At 41.8% G+C, this 25,953-nt stretch overlaps 1 protein-coding gene across 3 annotated transcripts; it reads left to right on the top strand.

Annotated features, from left to right (window-relative positions):
- The first annotated feature begins 101 nt into the window (after positions 1–101).
- Positions 102–21,930, top strand: LOC123773109 (beta-lactamase-like protein 2 homolog). 3 transcript variants are annotated; one of them, XM_069320829.1, is made up of 7 exons: positions 102–200; positions 2,024–2,197; positions 4,421–4,748; positions 8,598–8,758; positions 9,756–9,876; positions 13,173–13,314; positions 21,805–21,930. In XM_069320829.1, the coding sequence occupies exons 4-7, from the start codon at positions 8,734–8,736 to the stop codon at positions 21,922–21,924; spliced, it is 408 nt and encodes a 135-aa protein (XP_069176930.1). In that variant the 5' UTR covers positions 102–200; positions 2,024–2,197; positions 4,421–4,748; positions 8,598–8,733; the 3' UTR covers positions 21,925–21,930. The 3 variants fall into 3 exon arrangements, with proteins under 3 accessions (XP_069176930.1, XP_069176928.1, XP_069176929.1); XM_069320827.1 differs by lacking the exon at positions 4,421–4,748; XM_069320828.1 differs by lacking the exon at positions 4,421–4,748 and having other exon boundaries at positions 2,024–2,286.
- The last annotated feature ends 4,023 nt before the right edge of the window (positions 21,931–25,953 follow it).

Genomic DNA, 25,953 nt, shown 5'->3' with positions numbered 1-25,953 from the left:
GAAGGGCGAGTGGAAAAGTTCATTATTATTATTCAATTATTATGAGTGAATTATTAAATCATACATTTGATTTGATAATATATTATTATATTATTATTCTTAAGGGAGTGTTTGAGGGAGACGGTGTATAATGTTGTTGTGTTTCCCGCGTGAATGTGGCGGGAGCTGAAGCTGCCAGTGGATTCCCTCGACACTCCCTGGTGAGTCTCTCTCTCTTTTTCTCTCCCTAGTGAGTCTCTCTCCCTCTTTTCTCTCCCTAGTGAGTCTCTCTCCCTCTTTTCTCTCCCTAGTGAGTCTCTCTCCCTCTTTTCTCTCCCTAGTGAGTCTCTCTCCCTCTTTTCTCTCCCTAGTGAGTCTCTTTCTTTTCTCTCCCTTGTTACACAATTGGTCTTGATGAATTGCTCTTCATCTATCCTATTACCGAGTGTACACTTGGGGTCGTGACCTGTACCAGTGCCCAGTTGGGTACTCTGTGCCGGTCTGACACGGGTCAGTGCCTTTCTGGTACTGGCGTGACAATACCCAGTGATACCCCCTCGTGCCAGTCTGGGATTGTTCCCGGTCTGGTAATGCCCAGTCTACGCTGTGCCAGTCTGGGGGTTTGATTGGAAAGTATGGTGGGGGCTCCTGGTGGGGTACCGCATGCCACCCTAGGGTCATGCCTGAGCTGAGGCTGCCCACCGTGGCGTCCCCTCACCCCTCGACCACCGCAGCTCATCAGTGATGCTTTATGGCATCCATTAGAATATATTTATACAAAAAATATGTATACTTGCTCAAGCAGGTGAGTTTTAAAGTTGTGTAATATTTAATAATATTGTTTATTTAACAGGGGAAATATTTGTATAATATAAATGAGTACAGATACTGCAATTTTGTACACCAGCAATTCTTCACTGGTTATTTCAGCTCTTAATTATACAATTTAAAAGTTTAATGCTTTGTATTTTGCAGTTATTTTACAGTGGCACTAGGCCATACTTCAGAGACTCCAAACATGTCATGTGTTAGGTTCCACAAATGTGTATGTGAACCATCTGGTGAACTTTGGTTCACCAGATGGTTCATACTACTATTATCATGGTATTACATATGGTATTGCATATGGAATACTATATGGTATTGTAAGTGAAGAATTGTATTAAAATAAGTGAAGAATTATGTAGAAATACAGAATTGTATTTGTGCTGCTTTTTCAGCTATGTTTTCATTCCATGTTTTCATTTTACTCTTTATGCTCACTTAGTATTAAGCTTTAGTCATTAAAGTTTTTCATGCCCGAAACGCTTTGCGTAATAGTGGCTTTAGGCATTGTATGTACTAGCCCTATCTATAAATCCATCATTCTTTGTAAAATCTCTTGTATGTATGTACCTTACCTAAATAAACATTTGATTTAATGGGTGGTGATGTTGGTTTTAGGGTGTAATGGGTGGTGATGTTGGTTAGAGTGTAATGGGTGGTGATGTTGGTTTTAGAGTGTAATGGGTGGTGATGTTGGTTAGAGTGTAATGGGTGGTGATGTTGGTTTTAGAGTGTAATGGGTGGTGATGTGGGATTTACAGTGTAATGGGTGTTGATGGTTGAGTGATATGTGGTGCTAATGTGTTACAGGGAGGACCTGGAAAAATACAGGTTTGGAAACAAGATTGTTATTTTTTTAAACAAATTAGTACAAGGAAAAATAATAGACATAATATCACTTGATTGTTTCAAGCATAGGTTAGACCTTTATATATATAAATAAGGTTGGGTGGATATAGATATAGGCTGCCTCCTATTTTTACTCATTTATAAGCTGCAGTTTCCTTTATCCATACACCCAACCACATGGGTTGAACGGTAGAGCGACGGTCTCACTTTGTGCAGGTCGGCATTCAGCGGACAAGTTCTATATAGTCGTAATGATTTGGCACTGTCTCCTGATAGTTCCCTTCCCTTATTCCTATGCTGGTATGTTGGTGTGTGGTAGTGGTGTGTTAAGGTGTGATGGATGGTAGCTTCAGAGTGTGATGTGTTGCAGGCATGGCTCGGCCACCATCCTGACGGCCGACGATGGGGAAGGTGACCAACGCATCCGTCTCACTGGAGGGACGCCAGCTGCTGGAAGTGGACAAGCAGGAAGGTGTTCATGTCGGAGGCTCTCCGGAGTACCTGGGTGTGAGTGTCTTCAAGATCAAGGGCGACTACCGTGATGGTAAGGAGACCCGCTTCTCACCAGCCCACTGTGTCACCAGCAGTACTTTCTCCTCTAGTGTTGAATATCCAGGCTACGTAAGAATTACGGTAATAATTTAAATATCGGAATGCTTTAAAAGACAATAGCTTCACAAATTATATTATTTTGTTATGATGCTTTTGCAGTAAAGACCATATAACCCCAACCAGTAAAGACCATAACCCCAACCCACATACACTAAATGATGATGTTAATAATGAACTAAAAAAAGTCCACTTATGGATGTCAACCAACAAACTAACACTTAACATAGAAAAGACCTACTACATCCTATTTGGAAGCAAATCTACAAATGCAATCCAGCTTCAGATTGACAATGTAAACATTAGCAATAAAAATGATGGAAAGTTTCTTGGCATATTCCTAGACAAGAGACTCAACTTCAGTACCCACATACAACACATAACTAAGAAAGTCTCTAAAACAGTTGGTATACTCTCCAAAATCAGATATTATGTTCCTAACTCTGCTCTCATCTCTCTATATTATGCACTAATCTATCCCTATCTCAACTATGGTATCTGTGCATGGGGTTCAACCACTGCAAACCACCTCAAGTCCATCATCACCCAGCAAAAATCTGCTATCAGAATAATATCAAATTCTGCTTTCAGACAACACACAGCCCCCTTGTTTAACTCCCTAAACATGCTAAACATAATCTCACTCCACAAATTCTCTTGTGTCAACTACATTTACAAAACCCTGTTCTTAAATGCAAATCCTTGTCTGAAACTCTTCCTGGACAGATGTAATAGGACCCATTATCACCACACCAGAAATAAATATCTCTTTGATATCCCCAGAGTTAAACTTAATCTGTGTAAACACTATGCAAATAAAGGGACTCAGTTTATGGAACTCACTCCCTACTGAATTGAAAAGCTGTCCAACTTTTACATCATTCAAAATCAATACTAAAAAGTATCTAATTTCATCTTCATAGTTTTTCACTTTTTGCCTTAAAATTGCACTGTATTAATTGCTACCCAATCTCCCAATCTTTATGTTCCCAATTTGAACATCTTTACCATTGTGATCATTGCTGTTTTCTTATATTGTTTTCTTCATTGCTTGAAACAGTCTCCGTGGTGTAGTGGTAAGACACTCGCCTGGCGTTCCGCGAGCGCTTTGTCATGGGTTCGTATCCTGGCCGGGGAGGATTTACTAGGCGCAAATCCTTAACTGTAGCCTCTGTTTAACGCAACAGTAAAATGTGCACTTGGATGAAAAAACGATTCTTCGCGGGCGGGGATCGTATTCCAGGTACCTGCCCGAAACGCTACACGTACTAGTGGCTGTACAGGAATGTAACAACTCTTGTATATATCTCAAAAAAAAAAAAAAAAAAAAAAAAAAAAAAAAAAAATGTGCTGCCAATCTGCTGTATGGTGTTTATAAATCTTGTTTATCTGTATCTTTTGCTACCCAGTCTCCCAATCTTTATGTACCCAATCTGAACATCTTTACCATTGTGATCATTGCTGTCTTATATGTGCTGTCAATCTGCTGTATGGTGTCTATTAATCTTGTTTAAATTACTAATCAAGCTGTCAATGTATTCAATTAGAGCTTTAATATAACAATGTGCTTTAATATACTTATCTCTCTCATCTCATTTTTCTCTTGCAATGTATCTTTATCATTTATCAATTCTGATAGAAATTACCTACTTAAAATTATCTGCTAGATTAAGGACCTGCCCGAAACGCTGCGCGTACTAGTGGCTTTACAAGAATGTAAATACTGTACTATCCAATGTATTCTCACAAACCCAATGTACCTTCTTGTATATATAAATAAATAAATAAATAAATAAATAAATAAATAAATAAAAAGCGGCGTGTGTTAGATCGTGTGTTATAGGTAGACATCTTCAGAAGGATGGATTTACAATTCAGTGGTGTGGATAACAAGTGCCTTGTGTCTATCACATCACTAAACGTCATTTAATAACTATATGCCTGTTAAGTAGAAGATTTAATGTTTTATTTATTTATTTATTTATATACAAGAAGGTACATTGAGTTAGAGAGAATACATAACATAGTATTTACAATCTTGTAAAGCCACTAGTACGCGCAGCGTTTCGGGCAGATTTTTAACTGTTAATAGCATTATATTGTGATTTTAATAGTGAGCAGTTATATTTATATACGAAACATACAAGTTTTCTACCAGAAATGGTGGAAATATGTGTGGGGATCCGTGCTCTGTAATTTAGAGTGGCAGCCGAAGACCGGACAACAACCGCCTGGTCGCATGAGCACCAGCGATCAGCTGATGACATCAACATTATGTCCCTCGTCTACCCGGAGTGAACAACATCTCGCCCTACGGTCGACCTCTAACACACACCGCTTTTTAGTCGCCGCTCCTCTACAGCGAAGAACGATAAACATTTTAAAGCTTGATTCTCAACATTGGTACTCGTGCAGTCATCGAGAAGATAAACCATACAAACTGCACGTCCATTAAGGACCCAATTCCCAGTCTTACATAAGATACTGTAAGTTCACTGCACATTTAGCAAAGAACCAGCAACTGCTCAACACCGTCAGCTACCAAATATCGGGAATGGCGGCGTTTATTGCCAAGATAACGTCAATCACGCCTCGTATCACTCGCATCCTAGGCTGCAACCCGGGGCCTATTGTCAAATTGTTATTAGGTTGTGTGATTGTTATGTTATGTGATTGTCTTAGGTTGTGATTGGTATGTTATGTGATTGTCTTAGGTTGTGATTGGTATGTTATGTGATTGTCTTAGGTTGTGATTGGTATAAGGTGTTTTTTTGGTAGTAGTTGTGAGACGGCTGTTGCGATGAGGTTGTTCTCAACGTGAGGTTCTTTACTGCCGTACTTGCCTAGTACTCGACTAGTTGTGCTTGCGGAGATTGAGCTGTCGCTCTTTGGTCCCGCCTCTCAACTGTCAATCAACTGGTGTACAGATTCCTGAGCCTATTGGGCTTTGTCATATCAACGTTTGAAACTGTGCATGGAGTCAGCCTCCACCACATCACTGCCTAATGCATTCCATTTGTAAACTATCTTGATACTGAAAAATTCTTTGAAATGTCTCTGTGGCTCATGTGTCTCCTCAGTTTCCACCTGTGTCTCCTCTTCCACCCATGCTAAATAGTTTGTCTTTGTCTACCCTGTCAATTCCTCTAAGAATTTTGTAAGTGGTGATCATGTCTCCACTTATTATTCTTCTGTCTTCCATGATGTAAGGTTTAGCTCCTAGAGCCTTTCCTCTTAACTCATGCCTCTCAGTTCTGGGACTAGTCTGGTGGCATACCTAGGAATCTTCTCTAACTTTGCCTTGTGTTGAACTAAGTATGAACTAATGAGGAGCTAAGACAGATGGAACAACATCAGGAGGAAGCTAATAAGGAGAGCACCATTAGAAAGTCTTTGTCTTGGAATGTCTCAAAGGATAGGGGTCTTAAGAAGACTAGGACAGCTGTAGGCAGGTTGTCAAAGACCTCCAATTCATTCGCCATGTTGGAAGACGAGTGCTGTAGGGAGATTGCAGTTCGCTCGAAAGGCACGGCAATGAAGGGCACGCAGGTCAATCAAGGTGCTCACAAAGTAAAGGAAGTACGTAAGTGAATTTTGGTTATGGGAGTCTCAGGTGAGGTATTTGAATAGTCATTGGCTCTAGACTTGGAGAGGCGGGGTTTATTGGGCCTAGGAAACTAGTTGTGGGAGGAGCTTGTGAGCTCCACTGGTAAGCTTGTGAGCAAATCTTAGTTTAGTGTGTCTTGAGAGGTGACTTGGGACAGTTCCAGGGGACCTGGGAGAAGCCGTCAACATCTGGCTGGTAATTTCAGTGAAAGGTAATTTGTTCCCTTGGTTGGGTGTGTCAGCTAATTGCACTCCTTTGCCTCATAGGATGTATTAAGAGTTAGGATATTATTTTGTGTCATTGATTAAATAACGTTTCATTATTGATTATTTGGAGTTTTAGCTCAATTCCCCTTAAAAATTTAGTCTGAGCCATTAGATTTATCATTTTCATGCAGGTTTTGGAAGCTCCCTGTGTTTTTCTTCATTTAATGATAATTAAGACATCCCCTGATCCTCAATTGGTAAAGAAAAGAATTTCTATAAATTATCCCCAGTGTTAATGTCCGAGATGTAATACACCATTCGAGAGTATGATTATTGGTTTCTGTCCTTCCTAGGAGATCAGTAATGCAGGCACATTCAGGTTTCAGAAGGTGGTAGCAGTGTAAACTTAAGTTTTTATTAATATTAGAATCATAACAACCCAGTTGTATTTCCCCCATTTAATAATTCAGTTTAACATTAGAGCGGATAAGTTCAATGAGGGTCAAAGTGAGCTTGATAAGCAGTGTTAAGCTGGGGTTTTAAGTGAGAAAGGGGAGTATCAATCTGGAGGTGTTACATGAGGCCTTATCTGAGGACTTATCTGGCCTGGTCTGGCTCGAAGCCTGGTCTCTCCCGAAGCGTGATCTGGCCCAGCCCGAGGCTTGATCTTGCCCAAGGCCTCCTAGTCTGGTTGCCATCCCCCCCTCTACTGCCAACATGCTACAACCCACACCCCCACCCCCTCCAGCACCCAACCACCGGCAGCCCGCCAACCGCTCCCTCCTCTTGTCAGTTTGTTGAGAAAATTAGGTGATTTCGCTTGATTGGATTCAATAATGCTCATATATGTAGCATTTATATACCAAATTGTTTCCAAGTGATTGTTCCATCAAATGCCATAGGGAAAATGAAAAATTTATAATAATAAATGAATATTTTTATGAATACAGGTAATTATATCGAGATTGATACAATTGGCTTCCGGAAATCAACTTATATGAGCAGTTATGTTATGGTTATGATTTTGTTATTTATGTTATGGCATAGTTATGATTTTGATATGGAATTGTTCATCAATGATTGTTCTATCATGTGCCATGTTCAAAATTATAAATACATAAATAGATTTTCTAAAATTTTTGTATTGTTGATAGTGGATGTAGGTCCTCTTTTATTTTCATATGGAGGGGAGGGACAGCCTGGGGCCAATGGGTAGAACAAATTCCGCGGTGGAAGAAATTGGCCTTGCCCCATATAGTTAATTCAAGTAAGGACACACTGTAATTACTTGCGTCAAACTATTGCCCAATTAGCTTAATGTCTATTGTGGGAAAGTTGCTTGAATCGTTAACTGCAAATAACATTTGTTTTCATCTTGAAGAACATTGATTAATAAATGAATTACAACATGGTTTTACAAATGGCAGTTCTTGTGTAACAAATTTGCTATCATTTTATTTCAGCATAGTTGAAGCTCTTGATAGTGGTAAGGTTTGTGATGTTGTGGACCTTGACTTTAGCAAAGCTATTGATACAGTGCTACATGATTTATTTATTTTTGTTTGATTTATTTATATATACAAGAGTTCTTACATTCTTGTACAGCCACTAGCACGCATAGCATTTTGGGCAAGTTCTTAATCCTAATTTTCACACACTCACATCCCCAGGAAGCAGCCCATAGCAGCTGTCTAACTTCCAGGTACCTATTTACTGCCAGGTGAACATGAGCATCAGAGTGAAAGAAACTGCCCATTTGTTTCTGCCTCCACCGAGGATCGAACCCAGACCCTTAGGACTATGAACCCCGAGTGCTGTTCACTCAGCTGTCAGGCCCCCATTAAAACGATAGAGGTTTACGGTATTGGGGGTGCTATATTTTTTTTTTTTTTTTTTTTTTTTTTTTTTTTTTTTGAGATATATACAAGAGTTGTTACATTCTTGTACAGCCACTAGTACGCGTAGCGTTTCGGGCAGATCCTTAATCCTATGGTCCTTGGAATACGATCCCCTGCCGCGAAGAATCGTTTTTTCATCCAAGTACACATTTTACTGTTGCGTTAAACAGAGGCTACAGTTAAGGAATTGCGCCCAGTAAATCCTCCCCGGCCAGGATACGAACCCATGACATAGCGCTCGCGGAACGCCAGGCGAGTGTCTTACCACTACACCACGGAGACTGATTCCGCGGTTAAGTTGGATTAGGGCATAGTTATACCAAAGGAAACAAAGAGTTAGTATAAATGTGGTTAAATGAGAGTGGGAAAATGTTGTAAGCCTACTGAATATTATGTAAAAGATAGGTTGAGAAAAGGATTAGAGCCTAAAAAAATTAAAGGCCTGTGTGATGATAGAGCTACTGCAGACACTTCTTCTGTAGTTCCTTCTTGAAAGGGAGCTACTGGGAGGGAGAGGCATCAGATCTGAATAGTTTTGCGAGTTATGCTTGATATAGTGATATAGGGAACTTCTTCAATTGGTGGTGGAAAAAAATGTTTCAAGTTACCATTCTCTGTTTGCAGTCGTATTCTGCTTGATGCAGGCGAGAAAGGAAATGCAGACTACATTTCAGCACTCTTGTCAGTGTTGAAACAGCAAGAGACTACCATTGACAGAATTGTTATCACCCATTGGCATCCTGACCATATAGGAGGCTTAATGGATGTTCTTGGTTGCTTAGGAGGTAAGAAGCCTAATTTATATTAAAATTTGGGCTTGTTTCTGTTTCTCACAAGAATTTAAAAGAATATACTGTACACATTTTACTGATTTTGTGCGCTCACGGGTAACTTTTACCGACTTTAGGCTTTACTGTGGGGAGTCAAGCTTGGCTGTTGGACTTTATATGCATATTCACCTGTAGGGAATTCTATTGTGAACACAATGATACCAAAACAAGTAACGTAGCACGAGAATTAAGGTGAGAAAACTTAAACGAGTATACACATTTAGTGTCGGCGAGCACTCGCCCTCACGCTCGCCTGCACCGCCAGGGGTACTTCGTGCATATGCGCGAAGTGCACGCCTGGGGCTTGATGGTGTTAAGCATTTGGTTTAGAGCTGTGGCTCATCCATACCTGACTATTCTAACCATCTGTTCCTTTGCTGAGGCATTGGTAAGATTTATCTCGGGGACCTACTAGAACGGCCTCTATGAAATCAAACATTGAATGTAATGAAGCAACCATTTCTGGTGGGCCCCTCAGAAGCACTCTGTACCCACTCTGGTTCCTCATTTTCCTTGAGAGTTTGTTCAAGTTGTTTATGAGTTAGGTGATGGCCAGACTCAGGCTGCATGTAAATTAAGTATATGGGTCACTATTTGTTGATTTGTTATGTTATATAAAATAATATTTGTTAACTAGTTAAACAACAAATATTGTTTGGCTAGTTAACTTCAGGGTTACAATTTTTTTTTAATTGTTGCTTGGTTTGATGCCTTTTTAATTTTTGCTAATAATTTTCTCCAGTCCCAAGCTGCCCACTCACCTCACAAAAAGAGCCAGATTTTGGTCCCAGTAACCTCAATTGGGTATCAGAGGTCTGGTGTAGTACCCAATGACTTGGTTGTCCCTGTGCTTTAGCTCTGGGAGCTACCAAGTGCACCACCATATAGACATTTCATTACATTTAGTACTTAATTTTAACTTGTGTTCAAAAAGTTTAAATGATAATTTCAGGTTGTGTTAAAGTATACAAATTTCCTCGAGCTGATGCTCCTGATGAGCCCCTACATGAGTCGGTTAGACTCATAAAACTCAAGCACAATGATGAAATCAAAACAGAAGGTGCAACTCTCAAGTAAGAAAAAATATTGCAGTATTGCACTTAATATATGATTATAGATCACATATCTCTGCAACTTTTCTCTTCACAACTTGATAATGGTGCGGAATAGACCGAAACATCATCATTTTCTTAATTTTCAGATGTGTTGACCAGACCACACACTAGAAGGTGAAGGGACGACGACGTTTCGGTCCGTCCTGGACCATTCTCAAGTCGATTATGATGAGGAAGTAGATGCAGGCAATAAAGAAATGTGGTCTCGTTAGGTCACGTTCTAACAAACGTAACCTAACATAAGCTTACCCTTCCATTTATCTTTCTTTCTCTTTCCTTTTCTTTCTCTCTTCTCTCCTGTTCATTGTTTTCTTTACGTTCCCTTACTATCCTCTTCTTATTCCTATTACTATCTCCTTCTCATTCGGTGGTTATAATAGGAGCTGCCTCGTATGGGCCAATAGGCCCTCTGCAGTTCTTATTCCTACTACTATCCCCTCTACTACACTTTGCTCCTCACCTCTCTCTAGCCTATTTATTGCCTGAATCTACTTCATCACAATCGACTTAAGAATGGTCCTGGACGGACCGAAACGTCGTCGTCCCTTCACCTTCTAGTGTGTGGTCTGGTCAACATAATTTAGCCACGTTATTGTAACTCATCGCCTGCATTCAGATGTGTTGGTTGGGTTTCTAGTTTTCATCCAGGTTATTGTGGCTTATTGTCTGCACTTGATTACTTTTAGTGTGAGGTCATGCCAATATGCAATCAAAGTTTCATTTCCTTATTACCTTGATAGTTTATTATAACAAACTAAGGAGGGGGTACTTGACATTGCCCTGGTCTGTCCTGTCTCCCATCTGCCCATCTATGTATTGATTCATCCATCCATCCATCCATTTATCTATTCATCCATCCATCTATATTAGGCTGACCATACTTCCTTGAGACAAAAACAGGACACTGTGATTGGAAAATCAGGTCATGTAATATTTTATATTCGTGGAAAAATAAGAGAATTAAAAAATGTTCATTACATAAACATATAAAGCTTACAATTATTCTTCAGTGATAGCACTCATACTAAAATTTACAAAAAATGTACTAAAATTTGTATACTAAAGGCCATCTTCTTTTTAGCATCCTTATGTGCTGTCCAACCTACCCCTTCTTCAAAAGTAACACCAAAAAGTACCTGTCCAACCTACCCACTTCTTCAAAAGTAACACCAAAAAGTACCTAATTTCATCCTCATAGTTTTCTGCCTAGTACTTCAAACACACACTGTATCATGTGTTACCCCAAAATATGTACCTAAGCCATATAACTTCACCATAGTAATCACTGCCATCATCTTGTATCATGGTTATGTTGAATGCAAATTTCACTACAATGTAAAGTATCTACATTTGTGTTTACAATAGAGAACCACTAAGCTGGTATGGTGAGTGCAGACAATAACAGGTGGCCACACAGAGTCAGCAGACGACGCTATCGCCCTCGCTCCTTCAGCAATACTCCTCCCCACCATGCAACTCAGTGCTAATTATCATAACAATCCTGCTATTATCAGAATCCTGGTAATACTGTTTGGGGGTGCCTACCTTTCTAGATGCTTAAACCCTGTCAATGGCAAACATGAATATACTCTCTAAAGAGTGGAGTTTTCATAGGCCATTGCTCCCTTTGCCTCTCTGAGGGAACCAAGTTCTGGCTCATGGTTGCCAGTAGGCATGACAACTACCATATGACTGAAGCCCCAGACTAATATAGCTGAAGCCCCAGACTAATATAGGTAATATCAGTCCAATAGCTTCAGGGAACCTCTGGGTCTCACCCAGAAAATGGTGTTTCATTACATTCAACGCTGGTTTTTTCACTTGCCCTTTTTATGCTTTGAAGTTCTGCTTTTCATCTTGTTAGGCTAGCCTATGGTGTGTGCAGTGGAACTTCCTTGTTACTGTACCCCTTTTGGCCTTTCCATTGGCTTTGGGTAGCCAAGGTGGCCTCTTATATCGGGGTTTACTAGCGTAGCATTCAAAGTACTTGGGCTTCCGGCAGGGTGCTTACCCTGCAGGCCCTGGAAATCCCCTACGGGCTCGATTGTATTATGAATACCTCTTCTGAGCCCGCTCTCGCCTTGTGTGAATTTGAGGGTTGTTCGTCGCCTGTGCCATCTGTTCACATGTTCTGCTTCTGCCAGGCTGTGACTGCTGGGTCAGGGACACCTTTGACCCTGAGTTATTTGGTGTTTATTTTTTCCATGTGCTCCTGGCTCCCCATTTCTCTATTGGTGTCCAAAGGGGTCAGGAAGTGATTGCTCTGCAATTGAAGATTCTATTTTGCAGTGGTCTAGGTTGTGTGCCCAGTTGGATGCTCAGGTGCTGCCCCAGTTGGTGTTAGGTATTTGGATTTGGGGATGTTAGTCAACTTGACCTTGGTTCAATCTGCAACTCCTCTTCCTTCTTCCAAATTTATTATGTGAATTTGAAGAATTTTAAGTTAGTTTTTAAATCAGGCAAAACTAGGGCACTTCTGACTAGTTGAGGAAAATACTGGTATCTAAAATGAAAACAGACTTTACAACACTTGCCCAGATGGAACATAATATGGAACAGAGAACTAGCTGTCTGTGCTGGTCTACGTATTTTGAACATGACCTTGGCCTGCAATATGCAGCGTACATTCTGGATTGTTATACAGAAATTGCTTAACTAACCTTTTGCATTGGACTCAACACTGGAAGAAAGTAGTTTGGAGGGGTATTAGGTGGTTTCATAGAAATACTTGCTATCTAGAATTGTACAGATTAATTGAGCTGCAACAGACATAACAAAAATATAATCTTCAATATGAGGTTTTGCAACCTCTTGGAAGAAAATACAAATTTCCTACCAATTTAGGGATGTCTAATTTTCTTCAAGCAGTTGCTTGTTTTCTTGTATGTTTACTTATTGATTTTTTCTTAGTTTTGTTTTTTATATCTAATTCTCTTGGTCTCTTGGTCTCATAGTGAACCAGATTCTTGTCCTGGCTTTCGTCCTGGCTTCCAGTCATGATAGATTGGTCTTGGAGTTGTGGTGTATTAAGCTAAGGCTTTGTGGAACCAATGTAAAGCTTGGGAAGTTATTGGAAGCCCTGTCAGAAAATGGTATTCAATTATATTCAACACTGATTTGTGTTACATAAAGAGGTGATACATTTCAAAATAGCACACAAGCTAAGGATTAAGGGTTCACTTATTTTAATATTGATTCCAGATAATTTCATAGCATCACAGATGTTTATACTTCCTCTTTCAAATTTCCAATAGAGTTCTTCATACTCCAGGCCATACCACTGACCATGTTGTATTAGCAGTGGAGGAGGAGGGGGCAGTGTTTAGTGGTGACTGTATATTAGGGGAAGGAACGGCAGTATTTGAAGATCTTCATACATATATGGCTTCACTAAAGGTAAGTGGAAGTGGAGTTTTTAATGTTATACAGTATACGAACCCTTATGGCAAGGATTCTGCAATAAATGTTATAATTGGTTATTCTGTTGATTTGATTAGGGAATGTATTTGTGTGATGCAAAAGAGAAGCTGCTTCTTGGAAAAAAATTGTGTGTACCCAGGGGGGCCTGACAGCTGAGTAGACAGCGCTTTGGATTTGTAATCCTGAGGTTCCATGTTCGATCCCCGGTGGAGGCAGAAACAAAATGAGCAGTTTTTTCACCTTGATGCCCCTGTTACCTAGCAGTAAATAGGTACCTGGGAGTTAGACAGCTGGTACGAGCTGCTTCCTGGGGATGTGTAACAAAAAAAGAGGAGGCCTGGTCGAGGACTGGGCCGCAGGGACGCTAAGCTCCAAAATCATTTCAAGATAATCCCTTTTGGGTGTGAGGGGCCTCATTATTGTGAGGGTGATCACAGGTAATGTACTAATGTACACAGGTTTTGCAAAAACTTTCAACAACTGTGACGATGATGTTATTGTAAACAAAATGTGCACAAAAGGAATTATAGTATCTACTCAATTTAATGACCTATATGGGGGCCATACGTAAGTAGTTAATTGCAGGACTCTACTAAATCCTTAGGTTTTAAAATGTCGATATCTTTTTAGTTATACTCTGGAGGGCGAGTGGGCAGGATGATACAGTCGCCTCTTATCGTGCGGCGAGTCGCTCCATCTTACGTTCGTTGACACTTCTTCAGCCCTGTTTCACAGGTTTTCTCATGTTTGATTTTACCTCCGGCCTACGGCCTACTCATGCACCACCTGAGCCTGACTGGTCTCTGGACCGGGTTCTTTCTTTTCTCTCTTCTGCACATATTTGGGTGGCTCCTTTAGTCTGGGATTGTGTTTTGAATGTAACATTTTAGCTTTATTTGGTCTCCAGTTGTCAGGTTGGTGAGCTTCATGCTCTTCTATGGTGCCGGGGGTTGTTCCTTTGTTTGGTTACACCCGGCTCCTTCTTTTCTGGCGAAGAATGAGTCGTCATGCTTCCAGAGCATGTGGATTTTAGCTGTGGATGCTTGGTTGGTTCCACCTGGAAGGCATCATGTGCTTGGTTGGATGGCGGTTTTACGCCACTACCATCATGCTACTGGTTCTGCTTCAGTATATTGGTTATGGGTTTTGATTTCCTCTGGTTCCCTATTCCAGGGCTTGTATTTCTCGGGTCATCTGCAGTGTCATTAAGTCATTGCCTTGTGCTGTGGGGTGAGTCGTCTTTGGTGGTGCACGAGCAATTTCCCAAGTATTCGGACTGCATGCGCCTAGTGTCACCTTCCCTAGGTGACCCTAGGGAAGGTGTAAGTACTGGCCTTGGGGCTTGGAGTTATCTTCCACAAGTCACCTTGGGGTCTACCTCTGTTGGTGTTCAGCTACTCGGAGCACTAACTCTGGACAGAAGAGCCTCCAATAGCAACAGGTGGACCCATTGTGCGATAAACACCATCAATACATTCGATATAACAAACACGGTCACTGAGAGGGGTGTCGACGAAATACATGCAGACTTTGTTATGCAAGCCCCTTGGGAATCTCCGCCAGCAGACTTTAAGATTATGGCTCTTGAAGGAAAGAAGAACCAGACAAATCCTCATCTGTTACGTAACATTGCACAGATGCATATAGAAGCAAACATAGCATCCGACAGCTTCACTTACTTCACAGATGGATCAGTAGACCAGCAGGGACAAGAAACCGGAGCTGCAGTTAAAGCAGGAAACTCTGTAAATAGTTGGAGGCTCTCAAATGGGTGTTCGACTTTACAAACAGAGATGGTAGCCATTCAAAAGGCTTTGGAACATGCTCTTGCTGAACACAGACAACATGTTATCATACATACAGATTCGAGAACTGCCATTGAAACCTTGCAACAAGAATACATATGTGATAACATCCATCTGATCACAAATGTCATATCATTCATGCAAACACTCAAACGACAAGGCTGACGGGTACTTATCAACTGGGTGCCAAGTCATGTGGGAATAATAGGAAATGACATTGCAGACGAAGCTGCAAAACTTGCTACTAAGAGGAGAAATGTAGACATTTACATACCACAGAGTCTATCACAGATTAAGAAAGTAATTAGAAACAGAGCAATGCAAAAGATGTACAGTGACCACAACACAGCAGTTGCAACATCAGGATCTGCGGGTTGGTACAAGAATTCAACCAACTACGAACCACTTAGTTTGATGAAAGGGAACAGTAGAGCAACAGAAGTGCATTTACATCGCATCAGGCTTGGATACCCATGTGCATGGGAAATAAGCTTACAGGTTCCGGAAGATGAGAGAAAATGTCAACACTGTGGAGAAATGCCCGACAGACCACTGGAACATTATCTAACACAGTGCACAGTTACAAACCCATTAAGATTTCAACTTAGATTCAACAGAGCAGAGGTTGTTAAACACATATGGCAAAATGTTACTGAAGCGACCATACGAGTCATAAATACTCATACTCCGCCCAAGTAAAACAGAAACAAGCAACACTTAGTGGGCCAGCCAGAGGCTCACTAGGGCACGGGCAGGAATATCCCTGCAAAAAAAAAAAAAAAAAAAAAAAGCTACTCGGTAATTGACCACCCTACCTTACCTTGAGGTGCTTCCGGGGCTTAGCGTCCCCGCGGCCCGGTAGTCGACCAGGCCTCCTGGTTGCCGGACTGATCAACCAGGCTATTGGACGCGGCTGCTCGCAGCCTGACGTATGAGTCACAGCCTGGTTGATCAGGTATCCTTTGGAGGTGCTTATCCAGTTCTCTCTTGAACACTGTGAGGGGTCGGCCAGTTATGCCCCTTATGTGTAGTGGAAGCGTGTTGAACAGTCTCGGACCTCTGATGTTGATAGAGTTCTCTCTCAGAGTACCAGTTGCACCTCTGTTTTTCAACAGGGGTATTCTGCACATCCTGCCATGTCTTCTGGTCTCATGTGATGTTATTTCTGTGTGCAGGTTTGGGACCAGCCCCTCTAATATTTTCCACGTGTAAATTATTATGTACCTCTCCCGCCTGCGCTCAAGGGAGTACAGTTTTAGGCTCTTTAGTCGGTCCCAATAGTTCAGATGTTTTACTGAGTGGATTCTAGCAGTAAAGGATCTCTGCACGCTCTCCAGGTCAGCAATTTCTCCAGCTTTGAAAGGTGCTGTCATTGTGCAGCAGTACTCTACTCTAGAGAGCACAAGCGTTTTGAAAAGTATCATCATCGGTATAGCATCTCTAGTGTGAAAAGTTCTTGTTATCCAACCTGTCATTTTTCTTGCAGTTGTGACGGCTACTTTATTGTGTTCTTTAAAGGTAAGGTCTTCCGACATGAGTACACCCAGATCCTTTACATTGCCTTTTCGTTCTATGTTATGATTTGCCTGAGTTTTGTACGTGGTTTCCGTTTTTATATTTTCATTTTTTCCATAGCGCATGAGCTGGAACTTATCTTCGTTAAACACCATATTATTTTCTGTAGCGCATAGAAAGACCTGATCTACATCTGACTGGAGGTTCGCCGTGTCCTCTATGTTGCCTACTCTCATGAAGATCCTAGTGTCATCTGCAAAGGATGATACAGTGCTATAGGTTGTGTTCTTGTCTATGTCCGAAATGAGGATGAGAAAAGGACTGGAGCAAGCACAGTACCCTGGGGGACTGAGCTCTTCACGGTTGATGGGCTGGATTTTATTTTGTTGACTATTACACATTGGGTTCTGTTGGTCAGGAAATTGTAGATCCATCTGCCTATTTTTCCGGTAATTCATTTTGAACGCATTTTATGTGCAATAACACCATGGTCACATTTATCAAAAGCTTTTGCGAAATCTGTGTAAATTACATCCGCGTTATGTTTGTCTTCCATAGCATCTAATGCCATATCATAGTGGTCCAGCAACTGCGACAGGCAAGAGCGCCCTGTTCTGAAACCATGTCCGGGGTTATGGAGTTGCTGTGATTCCATGTATTTTGTGATTTTACTTCTTAGCACTCTCTCAAAATTTTTTATGATGTGCGATGTTAGCGCTATCGGTCTGTAATTTTTTGCCTCTGCCTTATTTCCTCCTTTATGAAGTGGTGCTATCTCTGCTGTTTTTAGTATATCAGGAATAACGCCAGTATCTAGGCTTTGTCTCCACAGAATGTGGAGGGCCTGCGATAGTGGTTTTTTACAGTTCTTTATGAATATGGAGTTCCAAGAATCCGGGCCTGGTGCAGAGTGCATAGGCATACTGTTTATGGCTTCTTCAAAATCCAGTGGGGATAGGGTGACGTCTGATATATGATTTGATGTTGGTATCGTATCCATGAAAAATTCATTTGGGTTATCAATCTTTAGTGTGTTTAATGGCTCGCTGAAAACAGAGTCGTACTGCGTCCTCAGTAGCTCGCTCATTTCTTTGTTGTCATCGGTGAAAGTTCCATCTCCCTTTCGCAGGGGCCCGATACTAAATGTGGTTTTTTATCTTGATTTTGCATAGGAGAAAAAATAATTCGGATTTCTTTCTATTTCACTGATGGCCTTTTGCTCTCTTTGCCTCTCCTGGGTTCTGTATGATTCTTGTAGCTTCCGTTCAATTGTTTCTATTTCTCTACCTAACCTTCGCCGTTCTTGAGATAGGGTGCGACTCTCAAGTTGTTCCGCGATTCGTTTTCTTCGCCTATATAGGGAACGACGTTCCCGTTCCAATCTGCATCTCTTCCTCTTTTTTCTTAGAGGTATGCGGTTTGAACATATTTCTAGTGCTACTGAGCTTATTTTTTCCAGGCACTGGTTCAAGTTTGCATTTCCTAGCTGTTCTTCCCAGTTTATTTCTGTGAAGTCCTGGTTTATTCGCTCCCAGTTTATCTGTTTATTATTGAAGTTGAATTTGCTGAAATCTCCTCCACCGGGAATCTGGACTGGTTTTGAAGGTCTACTCCCCATGGTTGTCATAACTTCAATTAAGTTGTGATCTGAGTAACAGGTATTTGTAATCATTATGTTCGTGATCAATTCATCATTATTAGTGAAAATGAGGCCAGCGTGTTCTCCTTCCTAGTTGGTTCTACTATTTGCTGGTTTAAGGCAAACCTGTCGCACATCCGTAGCAGGTCATTTGCATGTGCCTGTTCATTTGGGCTGCTTCCTGGTATTCTTTCTGATATTACTGTATTAGCCAGGTGCTTTCATTTCAGGTGCCATAGGTTGAAGTCCCCAAGCAGGATGATGTTCGGAGCTGGATTTGTGAGGTTTTCCAAGCAGTGTTCTATTTTCATTAGTTGGTCTTTAAACTGCTGAGGGTTTGCCTCCGGTGACTTATATACAAGGACAATAACTACATTTAGAATCTCTATTTTGATTATCAGCACTTTCACCATATCATTTGAGGTGTTTAGCAGCTCAGTACAGATGAGTGTGTCTTTGATGTAGAGGCTGACCCCACCCTGAAGCCGGTGTTTCCTATCACATCTGAAAAGATTGTACTCTGAGATCCATATTTCACCATCATGGTAGTCCTTTGTGTGGGTTTGTGTTAGGGCTGCAAACACTGCATTTGCCTCATGAAGGAGACCATCTATAAATTGAACTTTGTTGGTTTTGCGTGTTTTTATACCCTGGATGTTGGCAAATATAAATGATGTTATCGTGTTAGTGGAAGTGCTGGAAGCCTTACTTGGTGTTAATATCTGAGGCTCTGATAAGGAGGCCACTGTGTTTGCGTCCAGGGTGTGTTGTTTTGGAAGTGATTCGTCCAGTTTTGGTAGTAGGACGGGTGTTGTGTGGTGTAGCACCTGTGTGCTTGTTGATAGTTTGTATTCCAGTCTTGTGGGTATCTCCCTTCCCCTCTGTAATCCTGTAGTGGTTCCATCTGACTGTTCCTCTCTCTTATATTTACTACTCTGTTTCTGCCTTCCTCTAAAAAATTTCCAGTAGTGTCATATTGATCTTCCCGTCTATAACGCTCTGTACCTCTCACGTGGAATTCCGGACACTGAAGATTGTAGCATTTTTTGTCCCTAATTGAAAATTGACATAATTTAGGGTGGAAGTATCTACACCCTGTTCGAAAACGGCATGTACCACTCGCCAACATGTTCTGGCATTTTCGAGGATGCAGAAAATGGCATTTTGCTCCTAATTTTCCATATTTGCATATTCCTTTAGCGTAGAATTTGCAAATGTGTTCCGGTTTTGCGTTTTTCAAGGTATTTATATCTGTGACTGTCTTGTCTACCTCTTTATTGGAGCCATCTCCGTCTTTCGTCCCAATTCCTTCATCTATGCACTCTGTCTCACTGTTGCTCTCATTGTTTATATTATCTGGCTCTGTAATATTGCTGTTATTTTGTACCACAATACCCTCTTCCTCCACATTACTGCTGCAGTTCTCTAAACTATCTGTTCCTGAGTTTTGGTCGTTATCCAATGTTGACTTTTCCCAGTCCGCATATATCACTGGTAACTTATCTGTGAATGATAATCTCTGTGACTCGGGAATGTTTTTCATCAGTTTAGTTATGTTCTCTAACATTAATCTGTCATCTTTGCAAACCCAGTAAATTCCTTGCCTTTTTATGCATCCTGGAGCTAATTCTGTACAGCCCAGGTGGAATCTTATGTTACAGATGCAGCACGTTACGCCTGCATTACGTCTTCCCAGTACTCCCGAACACTCGCCACACCTCTCCATTGTCTGGTGTATTGTGTTGTATTTGAGAGTCACTGTATGGATCACTTGTTGATGTCAGTCCTTTTAACTCTTTATAAAATTTTATATGTATATATATTTATATGTTTAATATTTATAATATTATATGTATACCGTATATTAGTAATATTATGTATGTTATTTTGTTCAAACTTTATGGCAGTGCTGGGTGTGCTGAGAGGTTTTCCTCCTCCCTTGTTTACCTTAGGGTAAGGGGTAGTTTGCACTGGTAGCGGCACGGGGTACTGAGCAGGTAGTTATCACTTATAATGGCAGTCGGCTCTCTTAATCCTTAAATGGCGCCTATTTAGCATGTGTCACCCACAGGCGCATACCCAAAAAAAAAAGTTTTTTCTTCTAAACCTGTTAATTTGTGTTCACTGATGATGGGAAAAATAATAAAAAAATCGTAAGTGGCATATATTGCCCGCTATAGGGTGGGGAAGTCTGGCCAAAAACCAGGTGCTGACTCAGCGTGCGTCCCAGACGGTCTGTTGCTCGCCAGCTGTCAGGCCGGAGTTGCCACAGAGATAATTACCTAATTGTTTCAATGTCTCTGATTGATTTTTTGTAATTTTTTTTGCTGTAATATTATTCAATAGTGTGTAGTGTGATACATTTATATAATAAAATGAGTGAATCATCACTGTACTCAAAAATATGGTGTGCATATTGTTGATTCAATTATGTTCATCAAACAGTGAACAAATACTTTGTTAGTTATTACACTATATACACAGGTTATATATAAGTATCTGCACGTTTTGTTCACCATAACGAACCACTAAGTTGCTATTATGAGTCAAAAAGTAACGAGAAGTGACCGCCACACACCAGCCAGCCACTCGCTACCACTCACTCCCTCAACACCTCACTCGCCCACATTCTCCTCTCACCATACTGTTTTTGCTTTTATTCACTATATACAGACGTCATATATAAGTATCTACATTCGTGTTCACCATAACGAACCACTAAGTTGGTATGCTGAGTGGCAGTGGCAGCCAGTGGCAACCTGCCACTGGCTGCCACTCCCTCCCTCCCTCGCCTCACCTGACTTGCCACCATTCTCCTCCCACCATACTGTTTTTGCTTTCATATACAGATGTTATATTTAAGTATTTACATGTTTTGTTCACCATAACTGTACATCTAAGCTTGTATGGTGAGTAAAGGCAGAGAGACGTAGCTACTCACACAGTCAGCTGGTGGCGGCCGCCCTCAAGGCCAGACACACTAATATTTCTCCTCCAACAATACTGTTTGTGGTGTTATTACACTATATACACACATTATATATAAGTATCTACCTGTTTTTTTCACCATACTTGTACAAGTAAACTGGTATGGTGGCCAAAGACCATAGTGGTCACCAGTAAACATGATAAGTCATGCAGACGACGCACCTCCCTCGCCAAAATTGCGGCTCCCATCCTACTCGTATTGCTGTTATTACACACTATACACACACATTATATATAAGTATCTACATTTGTGTTCACCATAGGGAACCACTAAGCTGGTATGGTGAGTGCAGTCAATAAAAAATGGCCACACAGTCAGAAGACAACGCCACCACCCTCCCTCCCACAGCATTACTCCTCCCTCCATGGAGCACTGCGCGGTCCCCGGTAGGCCTATAAACTCCATTCACACTGATGCCAAAGTCTAATATATTACATATCAGTCTGGATAGCTCCGAGGAGCCTCAGGGTCTCGCCCAGAGAATGATGTTTCATTACATTCAACGCTGTTTTTTTCAGTTAATCATGAACTTACAACCAAAGGTTATCTTTCCCGGCCATGGCCCGGTGATAGATGATCCAGTGATCAAAATTCAGCATTATATCGACCACCGCAATGAAAGAGAGCCAGATCCTTGACGTTCTTGCTAGCAATCCAACAAAATTTTTATCATCCATGGAAATAGTCAAGCTTGTTTACAAGGTCAGTAAAGCAGTTGCACAAAAAACAATTATTGGTACTTTTCATGTTAAATGATTAGAACTATTTGTTTCATCACTCCAAATCCAACCTTAGGTTATTCAATTTATTGCTTTGTATATTTCGGTCAAATCATGTTATTTGTAAAATATTTTTATGAAGTATAGGATCCATGAGGAGAAGGTTGAACAGTACTATTTGAAAAGGAGACAAAACAAAAAAGCAACGAAACAGTAAGTCACTTTGACATGAAAAATATTAATTAAAATATAAGTATTAAAAGGATAAATTACTTAAGTGTAATATCTTCATCTTTATGCATCATTGTAATTACTGCCAACACACTATCTGAGTTCCACAAGAGTATCTTAGTTGTTTCGAAGATTAGGTGTTTAGTAGTTCATGTGACTGTCACAATTATAATGTCAATCATTCACACTTTCAGTTTCTCATTCCTTTATATCAAGAAAAGAATTAATAAGTGTGTGTATAAGTTTTTAGTCAGCCTACTTCTGATTAGATAAAGACGGTACACTTCCCGACCTAACTGTCGGACCTCACTCTTTGGTTTATTCCATCTATTCGTTTGCTGTCTGGTCCCAGGCGGTGCTTCCACTCATGTGAGGCCTATGTACTCTCACAGCTGGCCACGTCGTGACTGTCTGGTCCCAGGCGGTGCTTCCACTCATGTGAGGCCTATGTACTCTCACAGCTGGCCACGTCGTGACTGTCTGATCCCAGGCGGTGCTTCCACTCATGTGAGGCCTATGTACTCTCACAGCTGGCCACGTCGTCACTGTCTGGTCCCAGGCGGTGCTTCCACTCATGTGAGGCCTATGTACTCTCACAGCTGGCCACGTCGTCACTGTCTGGTCCCAGGCGGTGCTTCCACTCATGTGAGGCCTATGTACTCTCACAGCTGGCCACGTCGTCACTGCGGTGCAATCTCTGCACCTGCTCGACGACCCAGCAGGGTCGTCGAGCAGGTGCATCGAGCTGGAATTTACAGTCCAGCATTGTTTTTGTGGCTGTTCATGGCAGACAAAGACTTTTCCCCTCTTACCATTTTATATCTGCATATTTTCTGTGGGGAGCCCCGTTGGCTCCCTGAAGCTATCAAACTGACATGTGCCATATTAGTTTGGTGCCATCAATCCTTGGAGTTCTAGTGCCTACCAGGTGCCACGAGCCAGAATCTGGCCCCCTCTGAGAGCCGCAGGGAGCAATGGCCATATGAGCACTCTACATTTAGAGTTTGTCATGTCTGCCATCGACTGGGAAAGGCACCCAGAAAGGTAGGCGAACCATTACAAACATCTAACTGGTTAAAATTTCAACCTTCGTCCGAACAGAGCCAAAGAATTCCCCTCAAAAGAAAACAATGAAACAAGCAAATCATCATCCAACTAGCACACCTGTTTATTATTACCCTCCCTCCCCTGATGGGGGGGAGGGGAGGCCTGCTCAGGTGAGCCAGCCGCTCCAGCCCCCAGTTTGTAGAACGATGAAAAACTGCCGACCAGAGGGAGGGAGGCTGGGGGAAACGCCACATTCTGGGCGAGCCCCGGAAGCTACCTGATGCCCTCTCTTCCTCCAGTCGGCAGTTTCAAGAAATGGAGTGGTGGACTGTGAGCTCCCCCACCCCCCTAACCTCCCCCCTAAGGTTTGTTTTCTTTCTGGGGAAGTTCTTTTGCTATGTTCGGACGTAGGTCACAATTTTCAACAGATTGTGGTTTGTTTTGTTTTGCCTATCTTTTTGGGTACCCTCCCTGGTCAATAGCAATTATGACATACTTTAAATATAAATTGCTTATAGGCTATTGCTCCCTGTGCCTCTGGTGGAACTAGGTTCTGGCTCGTGGTTCCTGATAGGCATAAGGACTCCAGTGATTGATGACCTGAAACTAATATAGCACATACCAGTTCGGATAGCTTCAGGGAGCCTCCTGGGCTCGCTCAGAAAATGTCGTTTCATTACATTCAGCACTGGTTTTTTGGCAAAGAATGAGTTAGTTGGCTTGCGAAGGGGGTCCAGTGATCATAGATCACTGGACCCCCTGGTCCCTGGTCCACCCTGGTCCCTGATCACCCTGGTCCAGTGATCGTAGATCATTGGACCAGGGTGTATTGTTTATTTTGTCCGATGGTGGCTTTGCACCGCCACAGGTTCTGCTTCAGTGGACAACAAATTTCTTGGTTGATCTGGTTTGCGTGGTTCCCTGTTCCAGGGCTCATATTTCTCAGGTCATCTACAGTGTCATTAAATCTAGCCAGCCTGCAGTCTACCCTCATGCTCTTGATGTTCGCATATATGCTGACCTGTCGGTGGTCTTTGCCAATATGTCTTGGGCTGATATTTTGGTGGAGGGAATTTTATAGTCGAACAGGGTGTTGGGGCCCCGGTATCTTGTGAATGTTTGCAGTCCTCAGCAGCCTTGTGTGGCCTTGGGTTGTGTGTCACAGCCATTGGCCTCTTCCACTTTCTGATAATTGCGTTGATCTCTCCTCCCTAGTAAATTCCCTGATTTTCCTCCTCCGTGGGTAGCTAGTTTCAGGGAGCCACAAGGGGCTTTCCCCCAGAAAACCAGCATTGAATATAATTAACACTTTCGTCCCCCAGGACGCTGGGCTCCCTGGGGGAGCCGGTCGGCCGAGCGGACAGCACGCTGGACTTGTGATCCTGTGGTCCCGGGGTCGATCCCGAGCGCCGGCGAGAAACAATGGGCAGAGTTTCTTTCACCCTATGCCCCTGTTACCTAGCAGTAAAATAGGTACCTGGGTGTTAGTCAGCTGTCACGGCCTGCTTCCTGGGGGTGGAGGTGTGGTCGAGGACCGGGCCGCGGGGACACTAAAGCCCCGAAATCATCTCAAGATAACCCATAAACGTCTGGGACGTACACAATTAACTTTGCGGAAGTGCGAAACGAACTGTCCTGATGTCCGAAAATAATATATTTGGTAAAAATTTCATTGTTTATTCGATCATTATGGGACTAGTCTTAAAATGTGTGCCTTTAGTGTGCGAACCATTTGATAACAGAATGAACGACGTAGTAGGAAAATTGAAGTGAGAAAAATGAGCAGATTATACTCATTTTAGTGTGAATGTGCGGATGGGTGCTTGCTCATGGGTAATGCTCGGCATAGTTTCTAGTTTGCTGTGGGTAGCACGCCTGTTTATTTTTATCTTGTATACATATATCCCCTTAGAGAATTCTATTGAGAACAAATTGATACCAAAATGAAGGATGTAACACAAAAATTGATGGGTAACGCTCACAGGTAACGCTCGGGTGATTTTCAGGTTTGCTGCGGGTGGCATGCCAGGCTTTTTGACCTTATATGCATATATCCCTTTAGATAATTCTATTGGGAACATTTTGATATCAAAATGAACAATATAACATGATAATTGACGTGAGAAAACACATTTTAGTGCGGGTGTTGTGGGTGTGCAGATGGGTGCTCCCTCACAGGTAATTCCTGGCTTTTTCTGGGTTTGCTGCAGGTGGCATGCCAGGCTTTTAGACCTTATATGTATATATCTCTTTAGAGAATTCTATTGGGAACAAATTGATACCAAAATGAAAGATGTAGCATGAGAATTGAGGTGACAATAGTGAAAAAGAGTACACACATTTTATTGGTCTTGCGCACTTATGGGTAACACTCGGCCGATTTCTGAGTTTGTTGCGGGTGGCACGCTGGGCTTTTGGACCTAATATGCATATACCCCTGTAGGGAATTGTATTGCGAACATTTTGATATCAAAATGAATAATGTACAATGAAAATTGAGGTGAGAAACTTGAAAAGAGTAAATACATTTGTGAGGAGGTGTTGCGGGTGTGCCAATGGGTGCTCGCTCACGGGTAACACTTGTCCGACTTTTGGCTTTGCTGCAGGTCGGGCACGCCGGGCTTTTGGACCTTATATGCATTTATCCCTGTAGGGAATTCAATTGGGAAC

This window comes from Procambarus clarkii, unplaced genomic scaffold, assembly GCF_040958095.1.
Source record: "Procambarus clarkii isolate CNS0578487 unplaced genomic scaffold, FALCON_Pclarkii_2.0 HiC_scaffold_481, whole genome shotgun sequence".
NCBI lineage: Eukaryota > Metazoa > Arthropoda > Malacostraca > Decapoda > Cambaridae > Procambarus > Procambarus clarkii.
This window is presented reverse-complemented; position numbering and strand designations above follow the sequence as displayed.